A 25,743-nucleotide genomic window follows, 5' to 3' on the forward strand; every position below is an offset into this window, starting at 1 on the left:
CAGGCAGGTGGCTTGCGTAATTTAAAGTTATCTGATGCCTTCTAATAGGTGGCCGGAGAGGAATGTATGAAGCTGTTAATTTTGAAGAAGGCATGATGAATGGCCGTGTGAAGAGCTCACAACCTTCTGTATCACTTTTTTTTTTTTCATTGCCCTGATGAACCCATTTGGCTTTTAGAAAGTGGCTACAAAAGATGCTTCATAGATGAGGAAGGAAGAAGCCCGCTCCAAAAATTTTGTTGAACCTTTTTGTGAATATGCAAACAATGCATTTTAGGATCGGAATGGTGTGATTCTCGATGTTACCAGCTCACGTGGCAGCTAGGCATAGCTTGCCAAAGGTCACAGGCTGCATATTGTCTCACTTTCTGCCTCCGTACACGTGCTTTTTCTTGCCTTCCACCCACAAGATCAGGCATGCCATTGCTGTTTAATGATGATCTTGAGTGGGAAGCCATCAGATCTTCCTTGTTCTTTTGGTGACTGTTCCTTGATAGCCTTTGAGCAATACATCGGATCCCAGCGAGTGGTAGTTGGGCAGGGGGAGAAGAGGAAGAACTGAAATGTTTCTGCTTCATATTTTACTATGTTCTCAAACTAAAGGTAGAACCTCAGCAATTTTGGAAACTGTATTCCCCATCTCACCCCAGTGTATTCAGGTGGCTGTCTTTCCCCACTTCAGGCAGCGGACACCCCCATCTTCTGCTAGACTGCTGGGTAGCAGGTCCAGCTTGGGTAAGTGTCAAGATGAAAATGAGCACAAAGTTGGTATACCTCTACTAGGTCAGCACTCCTCCTTTATTTTCTAAGGTGTTTCTTGGATTTCTCATTTGTTTTTTACTTTGGTAGATGAAAAGATCTCCTTTTGAGAGGCTGTTAGTTACCTAGTTTTTCTTGAAGATTAATTCTAAATATCACATTGATTTACGAATATTTATTTTTGCATTTTGCTTGAAGTGCATAAGGACTCTCACACTTCTGCTTTCATCAGAGTCTTGTTCATATGGAGCCCAGTGTAACTCTTATGCACATTATTAATATTATGTAGTTACATGCATTTAACAGAAAAAGGAGGGGAAAATGCTAAAACCTGGAAAGATTCTGTATCATCTGTCTTGGATCTAGTTGAAGTAATGAGTGAATATTGGGTTTTGGTGTTGTGTTGTTTAAACTGAGATTGTTGCCTTTTTTTGTCTACAATATGCAGTGATTTTTTTTCCAGAGTGTTAAAGTGGTCTTGTTTTCAGTCTCAAAATTCAAGAATAAAAATATTTAATTAGCTATTCTCCTTAATTGTGATTGCAATGCAAACTTTACAGTGACAATTTAGGAGTTTTTTTTTCCTCCCAAAATTGAATTACAAAATGTCTTGATATGTAAGATAGAGTCCAGAGATATGGCATTTAATAAAAGAAAACAACCTCCAGAAAGCAGATGTGACTTCCAGGCTCTGTTTTAGTGTTCCTCTACAAGTTTAGGTTTTGAGTGCCCAGACATGTCACACTACACAGTGATAGACTGCTGTAAGGAGTAGATTTAAAGCGCTTGAGTTTCCTTCAGTGACTTTTTCCAGAGCTGTTCAATAACCAGCCTCCAGGTCTATTCATTGCTGAGCTGTGTGTGCATGTATAATTTCTTGGATCTCCAGATGTCCAAATAGCCAAACACATGTGCATAACTTAATGCAACTTACAGCAGCAAAACACAGGTTATTAAAATACAGCAACCTGTAGACAAGGTTCATAGTGGCAGTAAATATACCAGCTTTTTCCTTTCTGTAAGGAAACTCTGTACTGTCTTATGTTCAGTCTTAAATGTTGTCAACCTTTATGTTATTTTAAGGAAAATATACCCAGAACAAGGCTCTTCATTTTGCAGTCGGAGTATTTGTATAGCTTCCTAATTTTTCCAGAGAAGTGCTTTTTTGTTAAGTACTGCCTAAAAAGAAAAGCTTCATGTGACCTTTTCATACAGGACCTCAGTGGAGAAGAAGAATGCCTTCACACTTGTGTCTGGCTAAGTTTCTCATAACAATAAACAAACAAAAAAACCCCACAATGAAACAAACAAAATAAGGTGGTGTGTTTAACACTTTCTATTGTAATGTATCCAGTGCTTTAAAAACAACCCCATGCACCTGGATCTGTGTAAACTAAAGTCATGTAAAAGTCACATTTAAAGTCAAGTAAACTAAAACCATATTGCTTGTTTGTACATGTGTGTAATCTACAAATGAAAAATTAAATTTGAAATTGCTTTATGTTCTCATGAGCTTTTTTAGCTTGTGGTAAGGGTTTTTGTGTCTTAGCTGTAAACAGCTGGTATGAATTTATTAAACAATATACAACTCCTTTAAAATGTGTTTCTTGTTTTCTTAGGGTTTTTATTGGACTTCTTTCCACAATATTTTATACTGTGGGTTTTCAGCCAGCAAGTGTCTGCTTGAAAGTAAATGTCTGCTCTAATATTCCCTTGACATATAAAAAGCAAGATATCCACTAGGACTTCCTAATATCTCCTATTTTTCTTTCATTTCTTTGTGCTAGAAGTTTTGCTTGACAAATCCTGGAAGTTTTCTGTCCATTGCTTTAAGTGAAAGCACATACACATAGGAATCTTCATGCTGCTCTGGAATAGGTAATATAAAAATAAAACAAAAAACAACTGCGTGATGGTGATACAGTGTTTTCTTTCAAGCTTCACTGAAAACTTGCTGCCTTTTCATTCTTAATGTTTGCAGGTCTGGACTTTGTTTCTCTGATCTGTTGCAAAACCTGCCAGCCAGTCCCTTCCTTGTTGTTTCTGGCTAACACAGACTTCCTTCTTTTTTGTCCTGTCTGTCCCCAACTCCTCTCTCATATGGTTGCCAGAAGACTTTCTTCATCATCTGTTGAATTTATTCACCCTTCCCCTTCAGCCTCTAAAGTGGTCTCTTTTTTCCATCATTTAGTAAAAATTTATTATCTTCCAGTCCCATCCCCACATCTACTGTGCCACTCCTGGTCAGGACTTGTGTCCCTAACTGTGAATATATATACCTTTCCCCCCCACCCCATATGTGTCTCCCAAATGTGTCATAACTTTCTGTGAAGCTGATGTGTTGACTCCCATTGCTGCATATGGGTTTAGCTTTGCAAGTGGACTTCTGCAGAAACTCTAGCAGAGTTTTGTTTAGGAATAATGTTCAGATGAGCTGTGCTCCCTGTACGGATTTTACCCATGGGATAGTCTGACAGTGCTTGAACTTGCCTCCATTTTCCTCTTTACTTATGTGGTACGGCTTATCATTATATAAATTACATAGTCTTTGAAGCAAGACTTTCTTATGTGTTTGTACATGTATGTGAAAGTGGAGCAGTGGCTGGTCTATCATGAGGCATTTCACTTGTAGGAGTGTTTTCTTGCCACTGGTGAAGGGCTGTTAGTTTCTTTCAGGTCAGATTTCAGCTCATGCTTCCCCACTTTTCTGTTTACTTTTTTTTTCATATGTGGATTGTTTCAAGAGTAGCATTTCCTTCTCACTGTTGCAACATGCAAGATTACTCTGCTTCCCTAAGGTCAACTTCCCACAGGAAGGACTTGCAGAATAAAATGTTCATCTGTTTGATTTCCTGTAGAAGAGGACATCCTGGAAGATGTGGGACAATGATGCTGTATTTGATGCATGAAGGGCATGTCTCATTCTTAAGGGCAGAATAATAGGGCTGAAAACCATATGGAATTAAGATGGTGTTCAATCAGTTAAATTAATTTTATAATCTGTAAATGAGTAATAATAATCCTGTTTGGGAAAGGACAAGTTACATCACAGTATGCAGTGCAGGGATCTTCATGTGTATGGCCTTTATGCTGTGGGAATGGATGTTGTCTGCACTCCTTGATGCCCAAGCCCCTGGCTGCTGCTTCTGAGAGGACATCAGAGTCAGCAGCACTTTTCACTGTTGTAAAAATGTCAGGTACTAGGAACTTCTGTTTTGATGCAAACCATGTGGCTCCTAGGTGATGTGCCTCTTCAACAGTTGCAAGCAATTGCACGCATGAGTTGTGGAATTAATTTGCATTGGTCATACAAATATCCTTGGAAGAGAATCTCTATAGATGTAAAGCTCACCAGAGCTAGAGCAGTTGTATGAAGTTTGCTTTACTAGCTATGTTTTCATTCTGTTTCCTCTTTCTGTCTCTGAGAAATTAAGTAGGCAGTAATTTTTCCCACTGGCATATATTCTCCCAGGGAGAAGCCTGGATTAGTTCTGTAAACTTCTCTGAACAGAAGAGTAATCTTCAGAGAGTAGCTAGCCAGTTAAAATAAAAAGGGCTCTGGGGCACATTGACAGTTTGGGAACTGAGCTCTCTGAGAGAGAAGGCTCAGCAAAATCTCCTAATTTATACTCCAAAATATCTGCAGACATTCTAGCACTTATCTATAAATCATTTTCTGTCATTGAAGTACTTGGACGAATTGCTCACCTTCTTTCAAATCCAGCTGTAGCTGCAATATCTGAATTATTTTGCCCTTAGCCTTCTGATATCTTGGTTTTTGACACTGTAACTTTATTCCTTCCACAAATCAGAACATTAATTGGGTCCTGTTATTCAGAGAGCCTACAGGTATTAGCCATCCCATTTCAGTGATGACTTTTTTGCTTTCTTCAGAACTCCAGGTGGCTCAAAAAAGCAAGATTGGGTGCTTAGCCCTGCCAATGGAGATATGCATCCATAGAACAGTTTCTTTATTCCTTTTGTGGAGTGTGTGGAAGTTGACTCATGCTGGTAATTCTTTGAATCCCAGTGGAAGGAACTTTCTAGAATTTAGATTACATTTTATTATCTGAATAACATCTGTAGCCTACATTTAAACGCATTATTTATATCAGAATTCATTGCTGCTTGTTTAGTTAATTACTTCCCCTTTCCTGTAGAAGATAGAGTTGAAGGCACTGTCTCTGATAGTGCCACCCTGGAGCAGTTGGACTATTGTAAGAGAGAGCAGTGGCATGGATAGAGCCTACTTGTGGAAGAGGAGGGCTGTGAGGAAACCACCATCAGCCAAGCCGTGACAAGTGAGGAATGGCACCAGTTAATAAGCCTTCTGGCAGCAGCACGTGGAAACGATGCCTGCTTATTAGCAACCTGTTTTGGAACAAGCAACGGAAGCTCTGGGTTTGTTCTTCTGTTTCATCCCCTGGCATTCAAGTGGATCTGTTTAGTGTCAGGTGATAAAAACCAGAAGACAGCCTATCCAAAAGACCTATACATTGTGCAGTTATCCTATTCCCTAAACTCTTAATTAATATTTTTAGATCCTGTTTGGCATCAACTCAATTGTGCGTAAGAGTAATTGGCGCTCTATGGTGCCTCTTCTTTTTTCAGCAGCCATCTTGTGCTCCTCAGAAGATAAATGGCAGAACTGAGAATGAAATGCAAGGGGTGGTTTTGTGGGTTGCTCCCGATCAAAATACTTGAATGCCTGTGGGCTCCCTCCATCCTCTCCTTGTGGGTTGCAATGAGTTGAAACGCTGTCTTGGGTAAACTTTAGCCAAACTGCTGCTGTGCTGCAGCTGAAGAAAAGGGCTGAAGAAAAGTAGGATGCCCTGGGAGAACAGGCTGGGAGACAGAGTAGTCCACTCTTTGGGATTGTAGCTGGTAGATAGGTGGAGAATCAGGCTGAGAAGTACAGTTGATGTTTTGCTTTATGCTTATGTATTGTCTTCAGTGATGGTTTGGGTGCTGTGTTCACCCTAGACTGCATCATTGCTCATCAGTCTGGGAGCACTCTTGAAGCTGCAGGGAGAAGAATGCAAATGATGGGAGCACAGGGCAGGGGGAGAGATGAGGGTGGGAGGTAATGGGATGCAGCAAAATGTTCTGGGAATTGAAATTTGTTTGACCTAAGCGCTCTAGTTGGTTTGGGGAAAGTCTTCAGCATAGTTATAGGGCTGCTTCATAACCCCTTTTATAGTCAGTCATGTCAGCGGTTTCCACAGCAAACCCTGTATTAGAGCTCTTATACCTCAGCTGTATAAATTTGATCTGGACTTTAAAACTGGCATGTATGTTCTTGATTTGGAAGCAAGTACGAAGGCTGGCTGGCTAATCTGTTGGCTATGTGAATAACACTGCAGTAGTAAAGGCTGTGAGGAATACGATCCAGCTCTCAGTTTCCAGTGAGAGCAGGAGAAGCTCGTTTGCCACAAAGAGCAGGTGCTCCCATGACTCTCTCAGTACCTTTTTTTTTTTCTTCGTGAAGAAGTGGTAAGGTAGATTCTAAAGGTACCAAGCCTTTTAGAAGGCCTGAGTTTAAGTGGATATTTTTACTTTTGACTTGCAGGGAAGAATCAGTTTGGACAAGCTGCTGCACTAGCTAGGGCTGGCTGGAGCACAGCACTGCGTGGTTTGTGCTCAAAGGTTTGTGTGTCAGAGCGCAGGGTGATGTGCTGCTGTCTCTTTGTGTGGGGCAAGGGTTTATTCCCTGAGCTTGCAGTAAAGCACCAAAGGGCTGTTTCCGAGCTTGCTTGGAGCTCTGTGTGCACATGAGAGTATTCTGTCAAATGCTGCTGCAGGGTGGTGCTTTGCTCAGGTGAAGAGAGGGCAGCAATAAATGATAGAGTAGCAGGTCACAGTGTAAATGTGTAACACAAGTGTGTTACAGCAGAAAGATAGTGCCCCTGTGGCTGGGACTGTTGTGTGCAAAAGCAGGATGGTGTTTGATGAAAAGAGATTGCAAAGCCACAAACAAATCGGACAGGCAGAGTTCTCCTGTAACATTATTTCTGCATATGTGTATGCTTCTTGCTTTGTATGTGTTTTTTGTTTCAGTACTCTTACTGTAAGAAAGGGCATAGGAAGCAGGATTCGTAGTAATTAAAGGTCATTGTCTGGGTAACTTCTGTTCTGTTTATATATTTCTTTCACTTGAATTGCTACGTGCATAAATAGTACTGGGGTTAAAAATCAAACTGGAGGGATTTTGGAGAACCCATATCGTTTTAAATCCAGTGTAAATAATTCCATTCTAGTAGAGGAGAAATTACAGATGATATTGAAGGTGTTTTGCATCATGGGAGAAGTATTATTTGCTGCCAAACTACAAAGTAGTCTCTTTCACAAAGTGGCTGTGATACAGCACCACACGAGTTGCTTGTAGTTACCATTAATTCATGGCAGACGGTTTAGGAAAGGCAAAGGGCAGCATCCATCTCTGTAGATAGTCCTTTGTTTTATATGTAACTGCAGTCTAAGTATTTCATTTATTGCTGCATAAAAGCTAAGTAACAGTATGACCCAAAGAAGGTTTGTTGAGTTTTCTTCATAGTCATATGAGGGTAAACAGAAAAGCTAATTAGGAATGAGATAAGCTACAAATGGCATTGATTCAGAGATGTGTGCATGTACAATTTTATTGGAAAGAATATCTTAAAATACCTTTAGAAAGCAGAAGAGATATTTTTTCCTTCTTTTTTTATGCTGCTCATTAAAAAACAAAAAACAAACAAAAATACCAATAAAAGATAAGCTAAAACTTAGCTCAACAAAGTGCCGCTATTGCAGTGTGATTTGGCCTGTTTGCTTTTAGAAATCAGAGGGATAGAACTGTGCTGAGATTACTTTATACTGCCTTTGAAGTTCATCCTGGATCAAGAATTAGTTTACTTTTGTTTTATCTTAGTTTGGAATGTGTCTTAGAACAATGTTTTCAGCTTGGAAATTCTGCTGTTTTAAAACAACAGCAATGCAAAGAACTTGGAGGTCAAACAAAACTGAAGTCTAATATTAGATGGATGATTTTATAAGTGTTTATTAGAAAGTTTCCTGAATGTCTGTGGATGGCATAGACTGGGTTTTGGCTTTCAGCCACAGAGCTGGGGGCTGCTGTGAGGCTGAGAGGAGGTTTGCTGTGGGGGCTGTGGCAATGATTGGCCTCAGCAGGTGCCTGGTCGTGAAGCGTCTCTCCCACTTGCCTCCCTACCTCAAAATGAGCTTCCCAAAGAGTATGGAGATGAAGCTCAGTAGGAGCAAATATTGTCAGTTTCATAGTTTTAGAAGTCTTTTGTGTAAAAACAAAACTAAACTGTTTTCTATTCTCTAATTTGTACTTGATTTAAAAAAAAATTAAAAATTCATATTGTAAATGCAGAATTAAAACAGATCCATAAAGGGACTGCAAGAATGTTTGTGCTGCTTAGATATTAGTTTGGCTTGTAGATAGCATGTCTTACAGTTTTAATGCTACACTCTTCCGTACATACATCTTGTTGCATTGCTTCCATTTCTTGTTTAGTCATGTTTAAACAAACACGTTTTAACAATATCCTTTCCTCATACTAGGAGTCCTGCATTAGTTATTGGCTTTTTGCCCATCGGTCTATTGGTATTTTGGTCTTTAAGCATATGTAATGCTGTAGTTCACCTCTGACTGATGCAGGCTCATCTTACTAACTTCATAGCTAAAGTTAAATGTGCAGTATAAGACCAAACCACTCATACAAGACAAATGCTGTATAAAAGTAGATATGATATATAACATGACTAACACTCAATGTTTTCTTATACATTGGCACCTGTTTTTGTTTTTGTTTGTTTTTTTTTTTAACTTCAATATTGGTTGGATTTTTCAAGTTCTGAGTTTAAAAAACAAATCATTGGGTAGTGATGAGGAATACAGGGAATCTTTGATTTATTTTTGTTCAAATACTTACATAGCAATATTCACACAATCCTCAATATGTATATTATCTTACTGTTTGTAATGATGATGTGCAGTTAGAGAAGCCAAGAAATGTCAGAACTGAGGTTCCTGGAAGTAAAAATACATATATAGTCCATATTTCTTTCTGTGTGTGGATTCCTACTGATGTATTCAGTGTATATGTTTATTTTTATTTATGTGTCTGTTGATGCTCTGCATGCTCCGAGTATTTTGGTCTTTTCAGTATCTTTGATGAAGTTTGCTCTGTAGTTTCAATATGAGATGAACAGATGCTTGATGAACCAGGGATGCTGGTGGGCATTGCCAGGGTAGAGTCATGCTGAGCTGAGATTTCCTAGAAGTACCAACCTTGCCTCTCGTTAGTCAGATCTCTGATCCCAAATCAGTGGGTGCTACTCAAAAGTTTTATCCACTGTATCTTGATAAGGAGATTAGTGCTCTGGCATCCCTCTGCATGCACAGTTCATCTGTTAACAGTCCAGTAATTTGTTAATTCAGCCGTGTCTGTGATCCCTTCATCTTTAAGGCAGGTTTGATCCCTTGCCTGCATGACAAGTCTTATGGACACAGGCAGAATCTCACCTTGCTTTCCTAGGATGTGCTGCTTTCTTCCCAGGATGTACTTCACAACCATATATTTCATGATTTTTTTTGTCCAGAGCTTTTTTCCTGAAAAATAATTTTGCAACTCCCCCTCATTAATAATTCACGCAAAAAGTTTCATTACTAGAAGGTAAATGTTTGAGTGACCTCTTCAGATGTCACTCTGACTCTTTTTTTCTCATGTGTTGGCACTGAAATTAGACAATAAATGATCTTTTTGTTTTACTTTACACTTCTCCTGGATATAAGCACCCCTCCCCAATGAAAATATTCTTTCTGAAGCCTGCTTTTTGATGTCTTGTTGCTTAAGTGCTTTTTGCTTTCTTCATCACCGATTACATCGTATGTGGATTGTGCCCATTTGTGTATATTCTGAGAAAGCTGGATTTTATTAACTTCAGCAGTCCAGCTACAAGGCATGGTGATCCTTCTGACCTTTAGCTTTTAATGCCCTGACGTTCCATTCCCTTTTCCAGACGTTGCTGACAAATGTCAGCCTGCTGTAATGTAGCGATTTAGAGAACTGTTTACTGTGGTTTTCCCCCCAGCCAAGATTTCAGAATCTTCTCTATAAATAGCTATGTTGGTCATAGCGTTCTGCATGGTAATGGGGTTCCTTGATCTGGGTATTATCGTAACGGGGTCTCTTCAATGAGAAGGTCTGAACAGCTTTTTTTTTCTTTTCTTTTTTTTTTTTTGAGAAATTCTGGCTTAATTGTTGAAAATTTTTGGAAATTGTTATACCACATAATTGTAATTCTGATGAATTTAACAAGTCCAAAAACTTTCAAAAATTAGAACATCAGCTTTTTCCTGTTTTCTGCTTGTCTTACTTGCATGAATCTTGCTCTACTGCCTTCCAGTTGTTAGCACCCTTCAGTTTCATCTCTGGGTAAAATAATTGTTTTGACCTATTGTAGCAAGGGACTAACTGCTCTTTTGAACCTAAAAGGTTACATGTCTTCCCACTTTTCCTGCTTCCCTTTTCACAAAGATAATGTGTTTCATAAAATACCATCAACACTGGACTGGAAGATTTGTCAGGTTTTGTTTGAAGTTTTGGCTGATGTTTTGAGTTGCTGATGATCCAAATGTCTGTGTGATAGAGACTGATGTGGGAAAATGTGAGCTGTGACCCACCAAGTGTAAAGTCTTCTGCTTTCAGTAAACATTTTCAGTAAACATGTTTCAGTAAACATGTTATCAAATCAAATGGTTTTTTGAGTATTACATTTGCACTTGTCTTGTAGCATTATGTGAAAGTGTTTGTCTTCAGATGCTGCCAGATGTACATCCTAGTTGTTGTGTGTCATCCCTGAGATTTTAGGAAATCCATAACCACATTTGATAGGCTGATGGGTACTTCCTACAGGTTTACTCAGAGGTGACATTGTTTCTTTTATCACTGTTCATATACAAATACAAAAAGTGTGTCTATCATATTCAATGTGTTTGTACATACATTCAATGTGGTTGTCCCTTGCCATAGGCTGCTTTCAAGAGCTAGCCTCACTTCTTTTGTTGGAAAAGTAAATGAGGGGGAGATTGGTGATTCATCATTGTTGAAAGGGGTAACTTCTGGATGCAGTAAATGAAAATTTGCATGCAACTCAGATGAAGGCCTTCCTTCTGCTTTCCCTCGGGCAGCTGCTGGATTGATGGTGATTAGAGTTGTCCTTGGGCCACACTTTTGGAAGTGAAGACCAAGTAACTCTGCTGCTTGCAGCACCTCCCTAAAAGTAGTGATTTCTTCAAGAAACAGATTTATGCTTGCATGCAAAATAGATGTGGGGTTTTACATACACAGCCAAGCAAAAACAGCTTGTCTGCTGTAAGAGAGAAAATATACCTGGGTACAAAGAAGAAATTTGCACCGTAGAGAACTGTTCTCAATAGCTAGCTACAGAGTGCTCATCAGATTGAGGACTCTAATTAGAAATCAGTGGGTAAATCTTAGCATGGGTTGCTTTTGTGTGTGTGTGTGTGTGCGTGTCCTTGGGAATGAAGCCAGTGGCATCAAATGAAAAGATTAATATATTATTCAGTCAGAGTCAATAATGTGATCTTCAGAAAAGTTTTTGTTCTTAGAGTGCTCTGTTAAAGTGGACCAAAGGCAGCTGAGCTGAACTTCAGCAGTGACCTTGATCAAAGAGTCAGACTTTTTAAGAAGCCTTTCTTATTTTGTTCTGAGTATACTGCGGGTCACTGGAACTATAAACCAAGAGTGAGACAAAACAAAATTTTGTAACTAGCCTGTCTGTAATTTTGAACTTTTGACTTCCTTGTAGTTGCAGCTGGGGGAAAAGATAGCTTCACTGTTAATAAAGACTTCCACACATATAACCAACTATTGACAAATACATAAACTTTGAAGAGATGGCTTAGGTTGAAATAGAATTGAAAAACTTGACTTATAGCCTGCCTTTCACCGGTGTGAGAAATCTCAGATGTGAAGAGATAAGACTGAAACTTTTATCCAAGAAATTTTATGCGCATATCCCTGCTTGTATCTCTTGGTGAATGTGCACAGATGTGTGCCAGTCAGTGAGGAGAAAAATCTATAATGCTGTGCAATGTTTTTCCTGTCATTAATGTGAAATAAGAACAAGAAAGGTGGTAGAGATACTGCCACATCCACAAACACATGCTCACAAAGAAGAAGCTCAGATATTTTTTTTTCCATTTCTGTGGCAAAACATCGTGTAAGATGTTGTCCTTTGTTCAGAGGATGTAAGCATAAGGTATTTAAATACATTTCCTTTGCCTGTTTTTGTGGTATTTCAGCTTAACGACGGTGGAAAAGCAGCAAAAGCACACGTGGGTATCGGTGACGTGGTTCTCACCATTGATGGGATAAGTACAGACGGGATGACTCATCTAGAAGCACAAAACAAGATCAAGGCATGTACAGGCAATCTGAACATGACTTTGCAAAGGTAAGGAAACTTATTCTTTTTTTTTTAATATATTTTTATTGAAGAATTAATCACTATCATAACAGTTGTTTGGAGGATAAAACCACGTAAGTAGTTTGACAAAGTGCTTGGAGTTAAGTGGAAGATTCACTACTGTAACCTGAAATGTCTTGATTTATAGCATTTCAGGAAATGTATTAGTTGTTAATTACTTAGGTAGGCAGAGATCTTTGCCAACATTATGTCACCTCCTCCACATTGTATGATGTCTAGTTCCTCCTTGAACTTCGGTTTTGTTGACAGTTTTAAATTAACAGTTAACAGTATTTAATTAAAAACAGATCTGACTGGACTTTTTCCTCTCTTCTAGCTGACTGAGGGCACTTCTTGTGTCAGGTCCTACAACATTATTTTTAAGCCTTCCCTTACTCCATTACATATGTCTGGAAGTTCAGCAGAAGCTGAACAACATCAGGGCAAACAGTCAATAGCAACTAACATGGCAAAACAAGCTTTTGTATGGTTTTTGGTTTTTAGTTTTTTTTTTTTCTTCAGGAGACAGCAATACTTATGGTTGAAGTGTACTGTGATGAAGAGTTTCCTTAAACAGCTGCAGTGAGATTTCATTACTTCAAAGGATAACTATCTGGTAGCGCTTTTAAAAAAAACCAACAACATCTGAAGTTTTTTAGAACCTGCTACTTGAGAAATTTTAGGATGCATAAGAACACTAGTAGATCTGAACCTATTTTTTGGCTAAAAAGTTGATGCTGGAGTAAATTGTTAGAAAATGGGCAAAGTTAAGGTATAAAAAGCAGTAGAATAGTGCAAGGTAAAATAGCCACTGTTCCGCAAAGCCAAACTGTGCATTGGATTTTGGTTAAAGGTGTCTGGTTTTACTGCAGAAACAACTGAAGTACAATGCTGTCCAGTTACTGGAATTCTGCCAACTTGCTAAATAGTTGACTTTGTCACATGGCTATTTTAGAGTTACTTTCCATTATGTTACCTGCAGCAAAATATCTCTGCTGCTGAATGCTGGATGATGATGATGATTATTCCTAATGATCAACCCTTGAGTTACATGGCTGGAAATACTGTAGCTCAGAGGTCAGAGACAGGTGGTTCCCAAAGTGATACTGCACTTGCACAAATTTGTAGCCTCCCTTTGAGAACTGCAGTTACCACTACTGAAGTTACATGTCAGGCCAATCTGCCTGTTCCTAAAATTTCTTAAATTTCAGCATACCACTCTTAGCATGGGGCTATGTTCTGGAACAGGATGGAAAAAAGAGAGCAGAATGTTCACGTGCTCGTTATTGGAACTGAAGCAGGAAAAGCAGCAGCATAGAGCAAGAAATTCCTGCAGACTCTCAAGTCTCCCAAGACTAAAAATTGGCTTTTATTAGAAGACTGCTATTTTTATTTAATAATGTGAGTGTCTTGCAGAAAAACTGACCACTGAAGCTGTTGCACAATGAGAACAATCTTTTCTCATTATTGAAGAATATAACTACTGTTGCACCCTGCTGATTGTTGCTGTCCCCCCTTCAGCAATGCAGTTCTTCTGTGAGTGTTGGTTGAATCCCGTAATAATATTGCCTTCACCAGTTACCACTACCTTTCTGAACAAATTATCCTTACTTTCAATAAGAAAAGGAAAACCCCTGTTGGAGAGTACAGAAATAAAAAAGGAAATGGCTGCAGGTCAGAGAAACATCACATTCTCCAGGGTGGTGGTGGTACCCAGTGCTACTTGATATGTAGCTGAATTCCTGTGTGAATGCTCTCTTTTCTAAGGAGATACAGTTTCAGCTCTGCTTGTTAATTCTTGTTTTGTCTGTTGTCCTGCTGTGCTTTGGTCTTTAGCTGTTCTTAATGAGGGATTCCTTTTTCTCAGCCTCTGAAGAAAGGATTATCTTGTGGTGTGGTTCATGCCCGGGGCATTTTTTCTAGTGAAACTCGTAAAGCTGAAACAACACAATAGTGGAATCAGACGCTGTACCTAGTGTGTCATTCACTTTTTGAGTTTTTAACAAGGCAAGCAGGTCATTTGGAAATGCCTTGCTTTCCAGGAGTCCACTGAGTCACCCCCCCAGGTAACAGTGAGTAGGGATTTGAACCACTGTCATTTTAAGTTGACTGGCAGGGTTAATATTAGATATCAGAAAGGAACAAGAGGTCTGTCCCATTCAGGCAGTAACTTGTCTGGTTGGGCACAGAGATGACTGCTATGTGGTTTGAAAACTGAATTAATCATAAGTTAACCCAGTCCTCTCCTGTTCACACCCTTCCTACTTTGCCCAGGAGCTGACTCACAGGTTGGTGTATGCTACCTGACTGCTGAAGGCTGAGTCAGGATCAGGCAATCAGAGATCAAAGAAATAGCCTCAATCCCAGCATCTGTGAGTGGGACAGATGTCCTGTCTTGTGGTGGTGCTTCTCTACTGTCCCCTGGGCTCAGCTGTTTCTGACTCCATCTGGATCTCATGAATCCAAAGCTATTGGCAGTGCATTCCCAGCTCTCCTGTCTGTGAAAGATTTGCTTTGTTGGTTTATTTATTCTTTTTAGTCTGGAAGAAAGTGCTTTGCAAAGTTGTATTGACTCATGCTAGCTGCAGATGCTGGTTGCCCATGGGAAGAATGGCTTGAGGCTATAAACAGGGTAGTGAGATAAGCAATTTTAATACTGAGGGATTTCCAGAATTGCATTCTTCTATTCTAACCTCTTTTCTCAAAACTAAATGAAGTATTCTGAGACATTATTGCTTCCCTCCAAGACTAAAGAGAAGCTGTCAGTGAGAAACAACATTGGTCTTTAAATTAAGCGTCAATATCACAGATAGGATAGGAAGACTTTTTAAAAAAGCATGTCTGTATTAATGTGTGAAAGTATATAAAAAGCTATGATGTAGAAATGCTGAAGTTAGTCCTAAAAGGGTATATATATTCCTAGATAATGCTCCAGTTTTTTGCCATTTTAAAAGAAAAAAAAAAAGATCAGTTGATTAGTGCAATACCTTGAGGGCCAAGAAAACTGGGAGGTGTTACAGCTTGAGCTAATGACTTTTGCAGTGCCCAGGTTTTGTGAAGGTAGTTATAGGAACCTGAATATATTTCCATTTGGTACTTTTTTTGTGGTAACACTTAATAACCTTTGTTCATGATAAATGGTAGGAAGTACTGTACTCTCATCTATGGCTGTCTGCTTTACTCTTGATTGATTAGAATTTGATACAGTTTAATGTAATTTTGAATATGTGGAAGTGGAAAAAATAAAAGGAGGAGGAAATGAAGGTGCAAGAAGTAGCTAGTCTGGAAGGCATATTTAAAGCAGTGCCTTCTGAAACTTTATTTACATCTTAAAGGAGTATATTTATGGAGGCAGATGTGCACATATGTAGTTTGGAAAACCAATTTAGATGTTTTGTAGCTCAGTGTTAGTGTAAGATTTGAAGAGGGGAGAATAAAAGCTTGCTTTCTTCATAGGTAAGGCTATATCACGTGCTGTTTTTTAAATATTCTCACCTCTGTCACTGAAATGAACTGGAATTATAGCAGTCATAATTAAAAATCCACTTTATTTGGAGATTGCTTAAATAGAAATAGATGAAGTTGCAGTTGCCAGCTGTGCAGACCAGGAGATTCACATTTCCATGTGCTGGGAAGCATGTTCAGGCGATGTCTTTAAAACTGATTGCTTTGGACACAAGTTTTTCTGGTTAGTATGAAAGTTATAATTTCACAATTTTTAAAATACAATATGTGGATGTTATTTGTTCATTTTTCCTATTAGATGGCTAAAATAATACATAATAATAATATATTTTTTATGGCTAAATATTTTGGGAGTGTTGTTTTTTTCTTTTTATAACATGCAATTTTATCTTCCTTTTAAGGCTTGATTTCTTTCTTCATATTCTTAAAATATATATGTATATACATTTTATAGATAGGGATTATTTCATTGCGAAATGTATCCCTTCCTCCCAGAGACCTTGCTCTTTTGCACCCCAATATTTTATCTTTCTGTTAAAGCCCTTTCCTGGTTCCCATGAGGACAGATGGAAACCAGATGCTTGCTTTTTGAATATCAACTTCAGTAACATAGCTTGGGTTTCCATAAATAAATCTGTAAGTTACTGAACAGCTAAGAGCAAGCACCTATTTTAAATGTTGTTTTTAGGGATTATTTCTCCAGACTCATGCCTTAATTATTCTTTGGAATTGAGAAAGATAAAGATCATGAATTTCTACTGTTACATGAGACCACAATTCCCATGGAAGTTCTGGAAAAAGTGGCAATGAGCAATACAAGTATTAAAAAGAAACCACAGAAGAAATCCTGGAAGGTGCTGGCCGTTTTTTCACTTTTATATTGTGGATCTTATTTATCTAATTCATAAAACAGACCTTTATAGTGAGAAAATGATACTACTTTTGAAGGAGGGTTTTTTTTTTTTTTCATCTCTCCCTGAGAACAGAAACAGAAGGCTATGGGATCACTTCATTCGGGGAAGCACCCGTGAGAGTGCTTGGTGTTATTTACTTCTCTCTCACTTTACAGCAGTGCTTCAAAAATCTGTGTGCTGTACATCATCAGAGTGGTTTCTCTAATGCTTCTTCCATTTCTGCAAAGACTGAGTTCACAATTTTTACAAATGAATGTGGACATTGCAATGCAGACAATGAATTTTGGAGATTTTGGAGACCAGTGTATTTTTTGGTTTTGTTTTTCTGAACTTTTAGAACCATGGGGCTAACCAGGAGCTTCAGGTGAGGCTAGAGTCAGCTTGGCAGTTTTGATGTCCATATTAGAGGACAAATTTGGATCCAGAATTCAGATGAGCCTGAAGACTGGGTTCTGCAGATAGTAAATGCAAGTATCAATGCTAGAGACACTTATTTTATCTACTTTCTTTAGTAGGAAATCTTTATCATAGTATTCTTCCTTATCTTCTGAGTTCTTCCTTCAGCAAATACAAAGTCTAGACTTCCAGCTTAAGAACAACTGAAATTCTCATGATTTGAGGTGGGGTAATATGGAAAAATGTTATGGATCATTTGATTTCTGTTTTCAAAGGAAATCTTTCGACTTATCAATTTCAGAAAGTCTTACTGCAGATAACCCTACCTCAGTATGCATTCTACTCACTGTTTTTATTGTTACCATTTTAATAGAAAATAAGAAAATTTTATGTATTGTGTAAAAACCCTCATCTGCTAGAACATGTGAGGAAGAGCTTTTTGCTGTGAGGTATGTGTATTTTGGCAAACTGTGTGGACAAAATGGATGATCTTGTTTATTTTCTGTTTTGAAGTTGGGGAAGTCAGATTTTAAGATACTTTTTTTCTTGCTTTGCTTTTTAAGTATACTGTCTGTAAACTATTTTGACTCAAAAAAAAAAAAAGAAAAGAAAAGAAAACATCAAAACAAAGAAAGAAAGAAAGAATCAGTGGAGGTGCTGGAAATGGTACTGTGGATCCCAAGAGCTAACCTTAGCCATTGGTACTGAAATTGAAATTCCTAAAGGTTAAAAAGTTCATATAGCCTGCAAAGACAAGGGAGAAAACAGTATAACTGTCAATTAAAATGACTAAAATAGGGATATAATACAAATAATAGTTAAATAAAGGAACCATTAGAAGAACTATAAGTGTAAAAAGGGTTTCAGACTATTAATAATACAAGTTTCACTTTAGGTGATAGTTAAGACTTGTACTTAATGGTTTATGAGTCATGGATTGCTTGGGGTGGATTTTGTTTCCATAAACCATATAAGGATAAAGTTTTAAGAAAGCTATGACAAGAATGCATTAGGAAGTCTTATTTTTCTCCCACTTTGGTTTACTAGTCATCATTGTTTCCCTTACATAGGCATTTTTGCTTTAGTTCTTCAGTGATTTGCCTTTTTAGTATATAAAAGATGGTTTTATTTCCTGTGCTAGTTGAACGTAGGCACCAAAGTGGTTTCAGTGATCACAATTTGAGTTTAAGGGATATCAAATTGTCACATTTTTGTAAGTTTAATCATTTTTCTCTTCATTTCTTTCTATAAAATATCTACACTGAATGACTGTGTGATCAGGCAAGAATAGCAATAACACAAAGCAAAATAAAACAACAGCAGTCACCAGACAGCTTAACCTAATATACTCTGAATTATTTTATTCTGTTTTCTTAAATCTGGAATCTTTGATGAAGGAGGAGAAGAGCTGTGCCACCAGTGTTGTAGTGAAGAGTTAGTCTGTTAGACTTTCAGGTTTGCTTCAGGACATTGTGATGCTCAGCAGGGCTGAGGCTAATGCCAAGTTGGGGCTCACCTGTTCTCCTGCACCAGTACAGATACTTGCTATGAGGAAAAGGTGATCCAAGTTTGCGTGTCTCCTGTCATGGAAATCCCTTAGTGCTTTGGTCAGCCTGACCTTTGGGTTTGGCAGTACCTTGACTGTCAGGAGAAACAGCATATCGCAGTGCAAGCAACTGAATTACTCTTGTGCCTCATGTTTTATCTGTGCCTAGTTTTGAAATTAAGCAGCACTGGGCAGAAGGGTTGACCACAGAATTTGAAGTTGATGGAGATACTCTGATTCCTCCTTTGCATGCAGAGGTGTTCTTGTGTTCTTGGTATTTGCACTTTTTTCTTTTTAATTGGAGCTGGGATAGAAAGTTTTTGTTCGTCATGTAGCAGCTGAACAGGTTTTGCTGGCTAAGCCATGCCTTTGGAAAGTCTGCCTGCAAACTAAATAAATGGAAGGGGTAAAGCTTTTGCTTCCAGCTGGAATTCAAAACCTTTTGTTGTGCACAGCATTTTGCTGCGTGTTAACTAGCAATTAGATGAACCACAAAATATGCTGCGGCTAAACAAACTGAATAAAGACGTGCCTTGAAGTTCAAAGGGGCGTTGCTGAGATGAAAATGGAGGGTTTCAGGGTAAAAATAGAGTTCAGTGATTCATTTTATTTTTGTTGGGGTCATATCTATGCATCTAATGGGGGTGGGAGTGAGGGCTAGCAAAGTAGTAGTCTTCTACATGCTGTCTACCACAGAGCCTTGCTGGGGACCTGAAGAGCTGCAAGGATGAAAATATGTAGATGTGTTTTGGTAATAAAGGATAATAAATTCCATAGTAAAAGTAAAGAGGACAATGCCAGGTACTGAGGATAGATTGTAACTTACTGAGCATCTTAAATGTTTCCTTCAACAGTATTCTAGATGGAATATGACATGACTGATTTATATCTCTGAAGACAGGAGCAAACTGTGATAATTTATTCAAACTTACTTTACCTAAAACTATGTAATTAGTTGGAAATAACCAAAAGTTAGAGCAACTCTCTTGATGCCCATGTGTGCGTTCTTTCAGAATGTGAAGAAGCTAAGTTGAGGGATTCTCTGTGGGCAGCAGGGAATTCTCTAATGTACTCCACATGGTTAAATTTCTGTTTTACTGTGTACAGCAAGAACTAATGTTTGCAAGCTGAAATTTAATACTCAAAATGTGAATAGGTAGGTTGCAGTGGTAAATACCATTTATTTTCAAGCATAAAATTTTGGGAAAATAAGGATAAAACTAAGCTAATCTTTGTTGTGGAAGTCTAACAATTCAAATTACAATAATGAATTTTGCTCACAGTAGATAATGTGGTGTGATATAAAACTTCCCTTCAGTAGGAGATGTGCCATCTTCTTGCACAAAAGGGAAGTGTATTATCTCAGCTGATGGTGTAATATGGACTTTAGCCGTTCCTTTGTTATTTTTTCCTAGATGCTCTGGGCTGCCATGGCACTTTCAAGAATGGCTTTAGAAACTTTCTAAGCAAATCTTACTCATTGTCTTCCCTCCTTGTGGTGGGTAGTAGTGATAGGAGTGTGTATCTCTGGGAGGGCTATAGGTGGAAGCCAGGATGTGGAAAGATTTTTCATAAGAATACAGATATCAAGCCATTGAATACTTCTGGTTTTGACTGCAAATATGCAATAGCATGTAGCTTCTAAGTTTGGTTCTGCTTTTTATTTTGTCTACGGAGTAGATTCACAGCTGTGCTTCAGGATGGTGCATGTTTCCTCCCACTTAGAATTAAACCTCAGTGTAAATGAGTTTTTGTTTTTGTTTGTTTATTTATTAATAAGTTACAGGCCATTAGAAAAGTTATATTCTTTAGGGTTGTTTTTTTTTCCTTGTTTGAAGTGATGTTCATACTGTCCAGGAGGCCATTAAAAGAATTCTGACTTTCATTTCTGCACCTTGTAATAAACTTCCACAGTTTGCACACTGATAGTGACACATGCTGCGTAAGCGCTGCGGCATTTTTGCTGCTTTAGTATTATCTGCTGTTGCAAAGCAACTAATTACAGCTTCACAACTATTTAGAACTTGATTTAAAATATTGCACTGCTTGCAAAATATATTTTCTGTAAGAGATCTTGATGGTTCAGCTGTTGTTCTATTTGAGCTGATTTAGTTTTTAAATGTGTAATTTCTAGTGCCATTTCTGGATTTGTTGCAGATTTTATTTGGCTTCAATATTTTATTTTCTAAAACTGTAGAGATTTCCTTTTTTTCTTACACTGATAACCTCTACCTACTGTTCACACAGTAAAAATCTGACCTTGCTTGATAACTATTGAGGCTCCAAGGACTTCAGCAGAAGATACTACATGAGTTACTATGATCACCATTCACTTAAGGATGACCATTACCAGTCATTTTTGCTTAATTTAAGCGCTTGTTCTCCCTATTGCTGTCAAGAACTACCAAGGGGAATACTGTTTATTACATTTATTTTTACAATTCAATGACAGAATTCTACTTTGAACTGATAAACAGTGTTTGGTGCACAGATTTTGCTTCCCAAAGAGAAGTTTCCTATGAGATAATAAGATGATGTTATGCTCTTGTAAGTTCTGGTGCAAAGTACCCTACAGAGAATAACTGCCCTGTAAAATAGTCCGATGAGTTGCATCTGTTAAGTCTGCTGTTACTCAGTATTAGAATTATAATTGAGCTATAGCTATACATATACTGATTAAACATCCCACCCCTACCTCATATTTTCCAATAAGACATGTTCTAGCCTGGCACTGAAAAGATTTGTTCTGGTGGACATGTTCTGGTCTGAATGCTAAGCTTGAACAATAACAGAACAGAAAAAATGGCAGAGACAATTTTCTCTGGAAGAGGAGCATGTTGGATCCATGAACCTGTTAGTCTGGTGGCCGGACTCGTCCTAACTGGTAACTGGTGATTCAGTGGAGAAGGGAGGTGAAAGTAAACCATGCTGAGAACAGCTTTGTGTAACCCTGCTTGGAAACTGCTTGTAAAGAAAAGTTTCCCTTCCTTTCTGTGACGAGGAAGAAGGTAGTAATTTGCCACCTGAAAAAATGGGTGCAATCTGGAACCTGAATGGAAATTGGATTTTCTTTTCTTTTGACTTGATGACATTTGCTTCTCTTATAAACTGAATAAGTAATTTATTTTTTCAGATAAGTTCAACTGAGCTTGATGTGTACAACATGTTTTGTGTATGCTTTATAAAATATTGGTGCATGTGTAGGTCTGAGCTTTTTACCTGCATTCTTGTGTGAATATACTTTGTCATTAAAACACAATTTGCAAACGATATCAATCTCAGTCACATTTAAATTCGCAACAGAATTTATATCCTTTCATATTTTTGATCTTAAACGTTCTTCTTAATGCCTTGTTGCACTTTAAGCTTATAATGTCAGCTAAGTATTTTTCTCCAACGATTTTGGCAGGCTTTAATATCCTAACTTAGTTAATTTTTACCAGTACACTATTAAAATACCATTGGGTAGAGGGGAAAAAAAAAAAAGCTTGAGCAGCTAGTGTTGTGTAGATGTGAGCAGAAAACCCTCCAAAATAAGAACTAATGACTTTAGAAGTCATTGCCTTGAGATGGTCACAAGAGTTCAGAGAGAATTTGTCAGCATGTGAGAGTTTCCAAGGCAATGTTTGATGTTAATTTCTGGATAATTAAGTTGGCAAGTAAATGGGTTACCTGAAAGGCAGTTGTTTTGAGGGGCTTGCTTCTTCTGTTTCTTCTGTTTTTTGTGCTTGAGCTATGACTGCTGCCAGATTAAGAACATTTCAGCTGAAAGGAATAAGCTGTGGAAACTGTGTGCGCTTCAGCAAAGGGAACATTATACACTCACTTTTGGTGGAAAAACAGTCAAAACCAGGCTAGTGAGTTTATTGTCCTCACAGTGTCACTAATAACTACTAAAATTTAATATGAAAAACAGAATGTAGAGTACATTCTTGAAATGTATCAGAGTTCAGAAAGCCAAAGTTTTAATGAACACAGTGACTTCAGAGATAGCTAATGCTTCTCAATTACAAACAGATTATTTTTCCTTTACATACAAAGCCATTCCATCTGAGCAGACTAAGTTTCAGTGGCACATGGAGTCGCTAAATACATGTACTGTGCTAAGTATAACGTAACAGTTTTTTAAGAAACAAAAACTTGTAATAGTTTCCATTCAAGGCCTCTCAGTTGTTGAAATTCATAAATGTGCCTGCTGTTGATTGGGATCTTAAAGTCCCTTGGCCAAAAGTTTTGCCAGCTATCTCCTTTCCATGTTTTGGAAGGTAAGAGCTCAAGTTATTCATTTTCCAGTAAGACTTGTTAAGCCAAAAAGCACCACCCCATTTAAGGTGACAGTGAAATGAATGCCAGGAGAAGTGTGATTTTATCATACCTTCTCTTGGTATAAAAATTGAGCAACATGAAAAATTTAACTATGTACAAACAGAGTGTGTTTGTGTATTTTTGTACCAGTTACTCTTCTTGAAAAGACTGAAGGGAGCTTTTTTGGAACAGAAAGAAATAAAAATAGATTCTGTTACTCAGTCACAGAGTTGAGAGGATGTGGAATGTCAGTGCTAAAATCAATGTTGTATCAACTTGATGCTGTTGTTGGTCATTTAAAAGAAGAAGCTGGAGAAATCAGAAATGCATTTAACATAAGTGGGTACTAATCTGGTGGATTTATCTTAGTAAGGAGGATGATTTCCTGTCTTAAATATTTTATTTTCATACTTAAAATAACAAATTTACTTTGAAATAAAATACAGTTAAGTTTTGAATTTCTCTTGGAGTGGAAAAAAGCTCTTTGTTTAATGAAGAGGACTTAATCTGATGTTAAAGATAATAGAGCCTGAGGCACATAGTAGGCTTCCTGGAGAAACATAATACCTTGCAGGGCTGGACCTGAACTGCTTCTGCCATAATCTAGTATTTGGCAGACTCAGGCCATCTTTGATCAAGATATGAGTAAAGGACACTGTGAAGTTGTTTTGTTTTGTTTTGTTTTTTGTCTTTTTAAATCAGAGGTGGAGAAGGTTGTAGTTTTCTGTGAGCCTTTGACTGAAAATATAATTTCAAGGATTTTTATTTTAAACCTATACCTTTAATTTTGATCAGTAATATTTTTCTTGGCTTAGTTGTGTTTTTTTTAATTCCCTCCAACCTCCCAGTATTTTACCATTAGTGAATGTCTCCTTGTTAGAGATGCCATGAGTAGCTGCTTATTGGGCTTATTGGAGGTGAGCTGCAGCAATTGCAAACATTACATATTTACTTGTCTGCCCTGTTCATGGGGTAATTCACCCAGATGATTCTGTTCTTAAAAAGTGCTAAGAATTCATCTGATTCCTCCTATGACAAACAAAGTTACTGCTTTTTGCTTTAGTATTTATTTTTTTAAATACCATAGAAGACTTCTTTCATCATGAGTCATTGAATCATTCTTGCTTTTTTGAAATTTTCAATGTTTAATTTTTTTTTAAATTTGTTATCTATATGCCTGCCTATCTGCAGTTGGTTTTGGTTTGTTTGTTTGTTTATTGATTGCCCTTCTTGAAGGGAATCTTATCAGACTTGACTGCTTCCCATTTAGGTGATATGGAACAGAAGATACAGTATGTGCTATTAGTGGTCCAATACTATCCTCTGCTATAGGTTACTGTGATTTACTAGTGGTTTGCTAATGATCATACAGGGAAGCCAAAGGGGGGGGGAGGGGGCGTGGAAAGGCTTCATGGCCCAAAAGAAGTTTGTGGTATTCCTGTACTTCCTCATCTGCAATGGTAGATGTGGAAGTGTTTGACTGTGGGATAAAGGAACCCAAGTGCTTGCAGTAATTTCACAGTTGACCAGTTCTAGTGATATAGAAAAAGGTGGTTGTGCATATGGCCTATCATGTCTTCTCTTGGAGATGACCCAAGAAAAGCAATGCTGGTGGTTCACTAAATCAGCATCTTTTACTAAAAAAGCAGCATCCATGTGTAAAAATTTGCAGAATCAAATTAGTATGAAACTGCTTTTAAGGAACAGTTTGTGTAATCTGGTCCAATGCTTTCAGAGCTCTAGTACTTCAAGAAATTAAATGTTTTCTCAGCACCATTCTCATCAGAATATCTTTCTAGTGCTGTTGAAAAAGGATGTAGGATCATCTGTATTATCCTACAGTCTCCAGTATGATTTGCCATTCACAGTTTTTAGGTGAAACTCTTCTTTCCATCCTGATTTGCAACCCATACAGTACCTTTTTGAATGTCAGTGACTTGTCAGTTAGCATGCACATTATGGTATCATTAATTTAATTTAAGCTGCATTCTTAGCTATTGAGTGAAAAATTTAAGGAAACAATGTGAAGTTGGCCACAGTTTATCTTCAGGTCTTAAAATAACACATACTTCAGAGAGTGGCATGATCTCTAGTGACGTTTTAGTTCTGTTGGCACACTTCAAAATAGCTATCCGGGGCATCACAGATAGACTTCAATTTTGAAGCCTTGCAGTTACCATCTGAATGCCAAACTTTTGAGGAACAAAATAATGCGTTTATATATAGATGAAACAAGCTGTAATCAGACTGGCCTCACAATGCATGCCAGTAATTGGTAACAGCTGCATTGGAACAATGCAGCTGTTAAAACTCCTCCACACCCCAGAATACATGTATTTGTTTGGTCCAAAGATCACTCATGGGTGTATTGGTATGCTTTTCTCAAGTATACAGAGAATTCCTTGGGATGTCTTCATTTGAAGAAATCATTCCTTGGTTATATTTTAAGGGAGTTTTGGGCAAAAGCAGACTTGCAGAGATTTATCCAGTGGTTATGTGTATGTTGTTCAATATACTGCAGCACAACCTCTTCCCAGGCTTTAGCCATATCTGAAAAATGCACAGTACTGCTGTGCAGATATGTGCACTTCTCTTTTTCAGTTTTGTTGATTTTGTTTGTATATTGTGCCTGAATGCTTGTAGCTCAGGAGGCCTAAAAGTGCCAGGCCAAACATTGAGTCAGTTTGCCTGGGAGTGGAAGATAATATTGAAGGGCAAGGTGCTCAGATCTGTCAAGATGAGCTGTCTGTGTCCATGTGTGCCCTTTTCTATGGAATTGATAATCTGAGCTCTGCAAAGTATTTATTAAAAAGATATACATATGGAAGAATTGTTTGGTTTGTTTTGGTTTTGAAAATC

General features: G+C 37.9%; 1 protein-coding gene across 4 annotated transcripts in view; it reads left to right on the forward strand.

The window, feature by feature from the left end:
• Positions 1-25,743, forward strand: part of PDLIM5 (PDZ and LIM domain 5) — a 110,465-nt gene that overhangs the window by 23,554 nt on the left and 61,168 nt on the right. For all 4 annotated transcript variants that reach the window (XM_065736909.1, XM_065736905.1, XM_065736908.1 and 1 more), the window contains exon 3: positions 12,095-12,246. In XM_065736909.1, coding sequence (XP_065592981.1) covers positions 12,095-12,246 — 152 coding nt within the window. The remainder of the gene's footprint in view (positions 1-12,094; positions 12,247-25,743) is intronic.

The sequence above is a fragment of the Cyrtonyx montezumae genome, unplaced genomic scaffold, assembly GCF_038088225.1.
Source record: "Cyrtonyx montezumae isolate F1298 unplaced genomic scaffold, pur_monq_1.0 scaffold_2, whole genome shotgun sequence".
Classification (NCBI taxonomy): domain Eukaryota; kingdom Metazoa; phylum Chordata; class Aves; order Galliformes; family Odontophoridae; genus Cyrtonyx; species Cyrtonyx montezumae.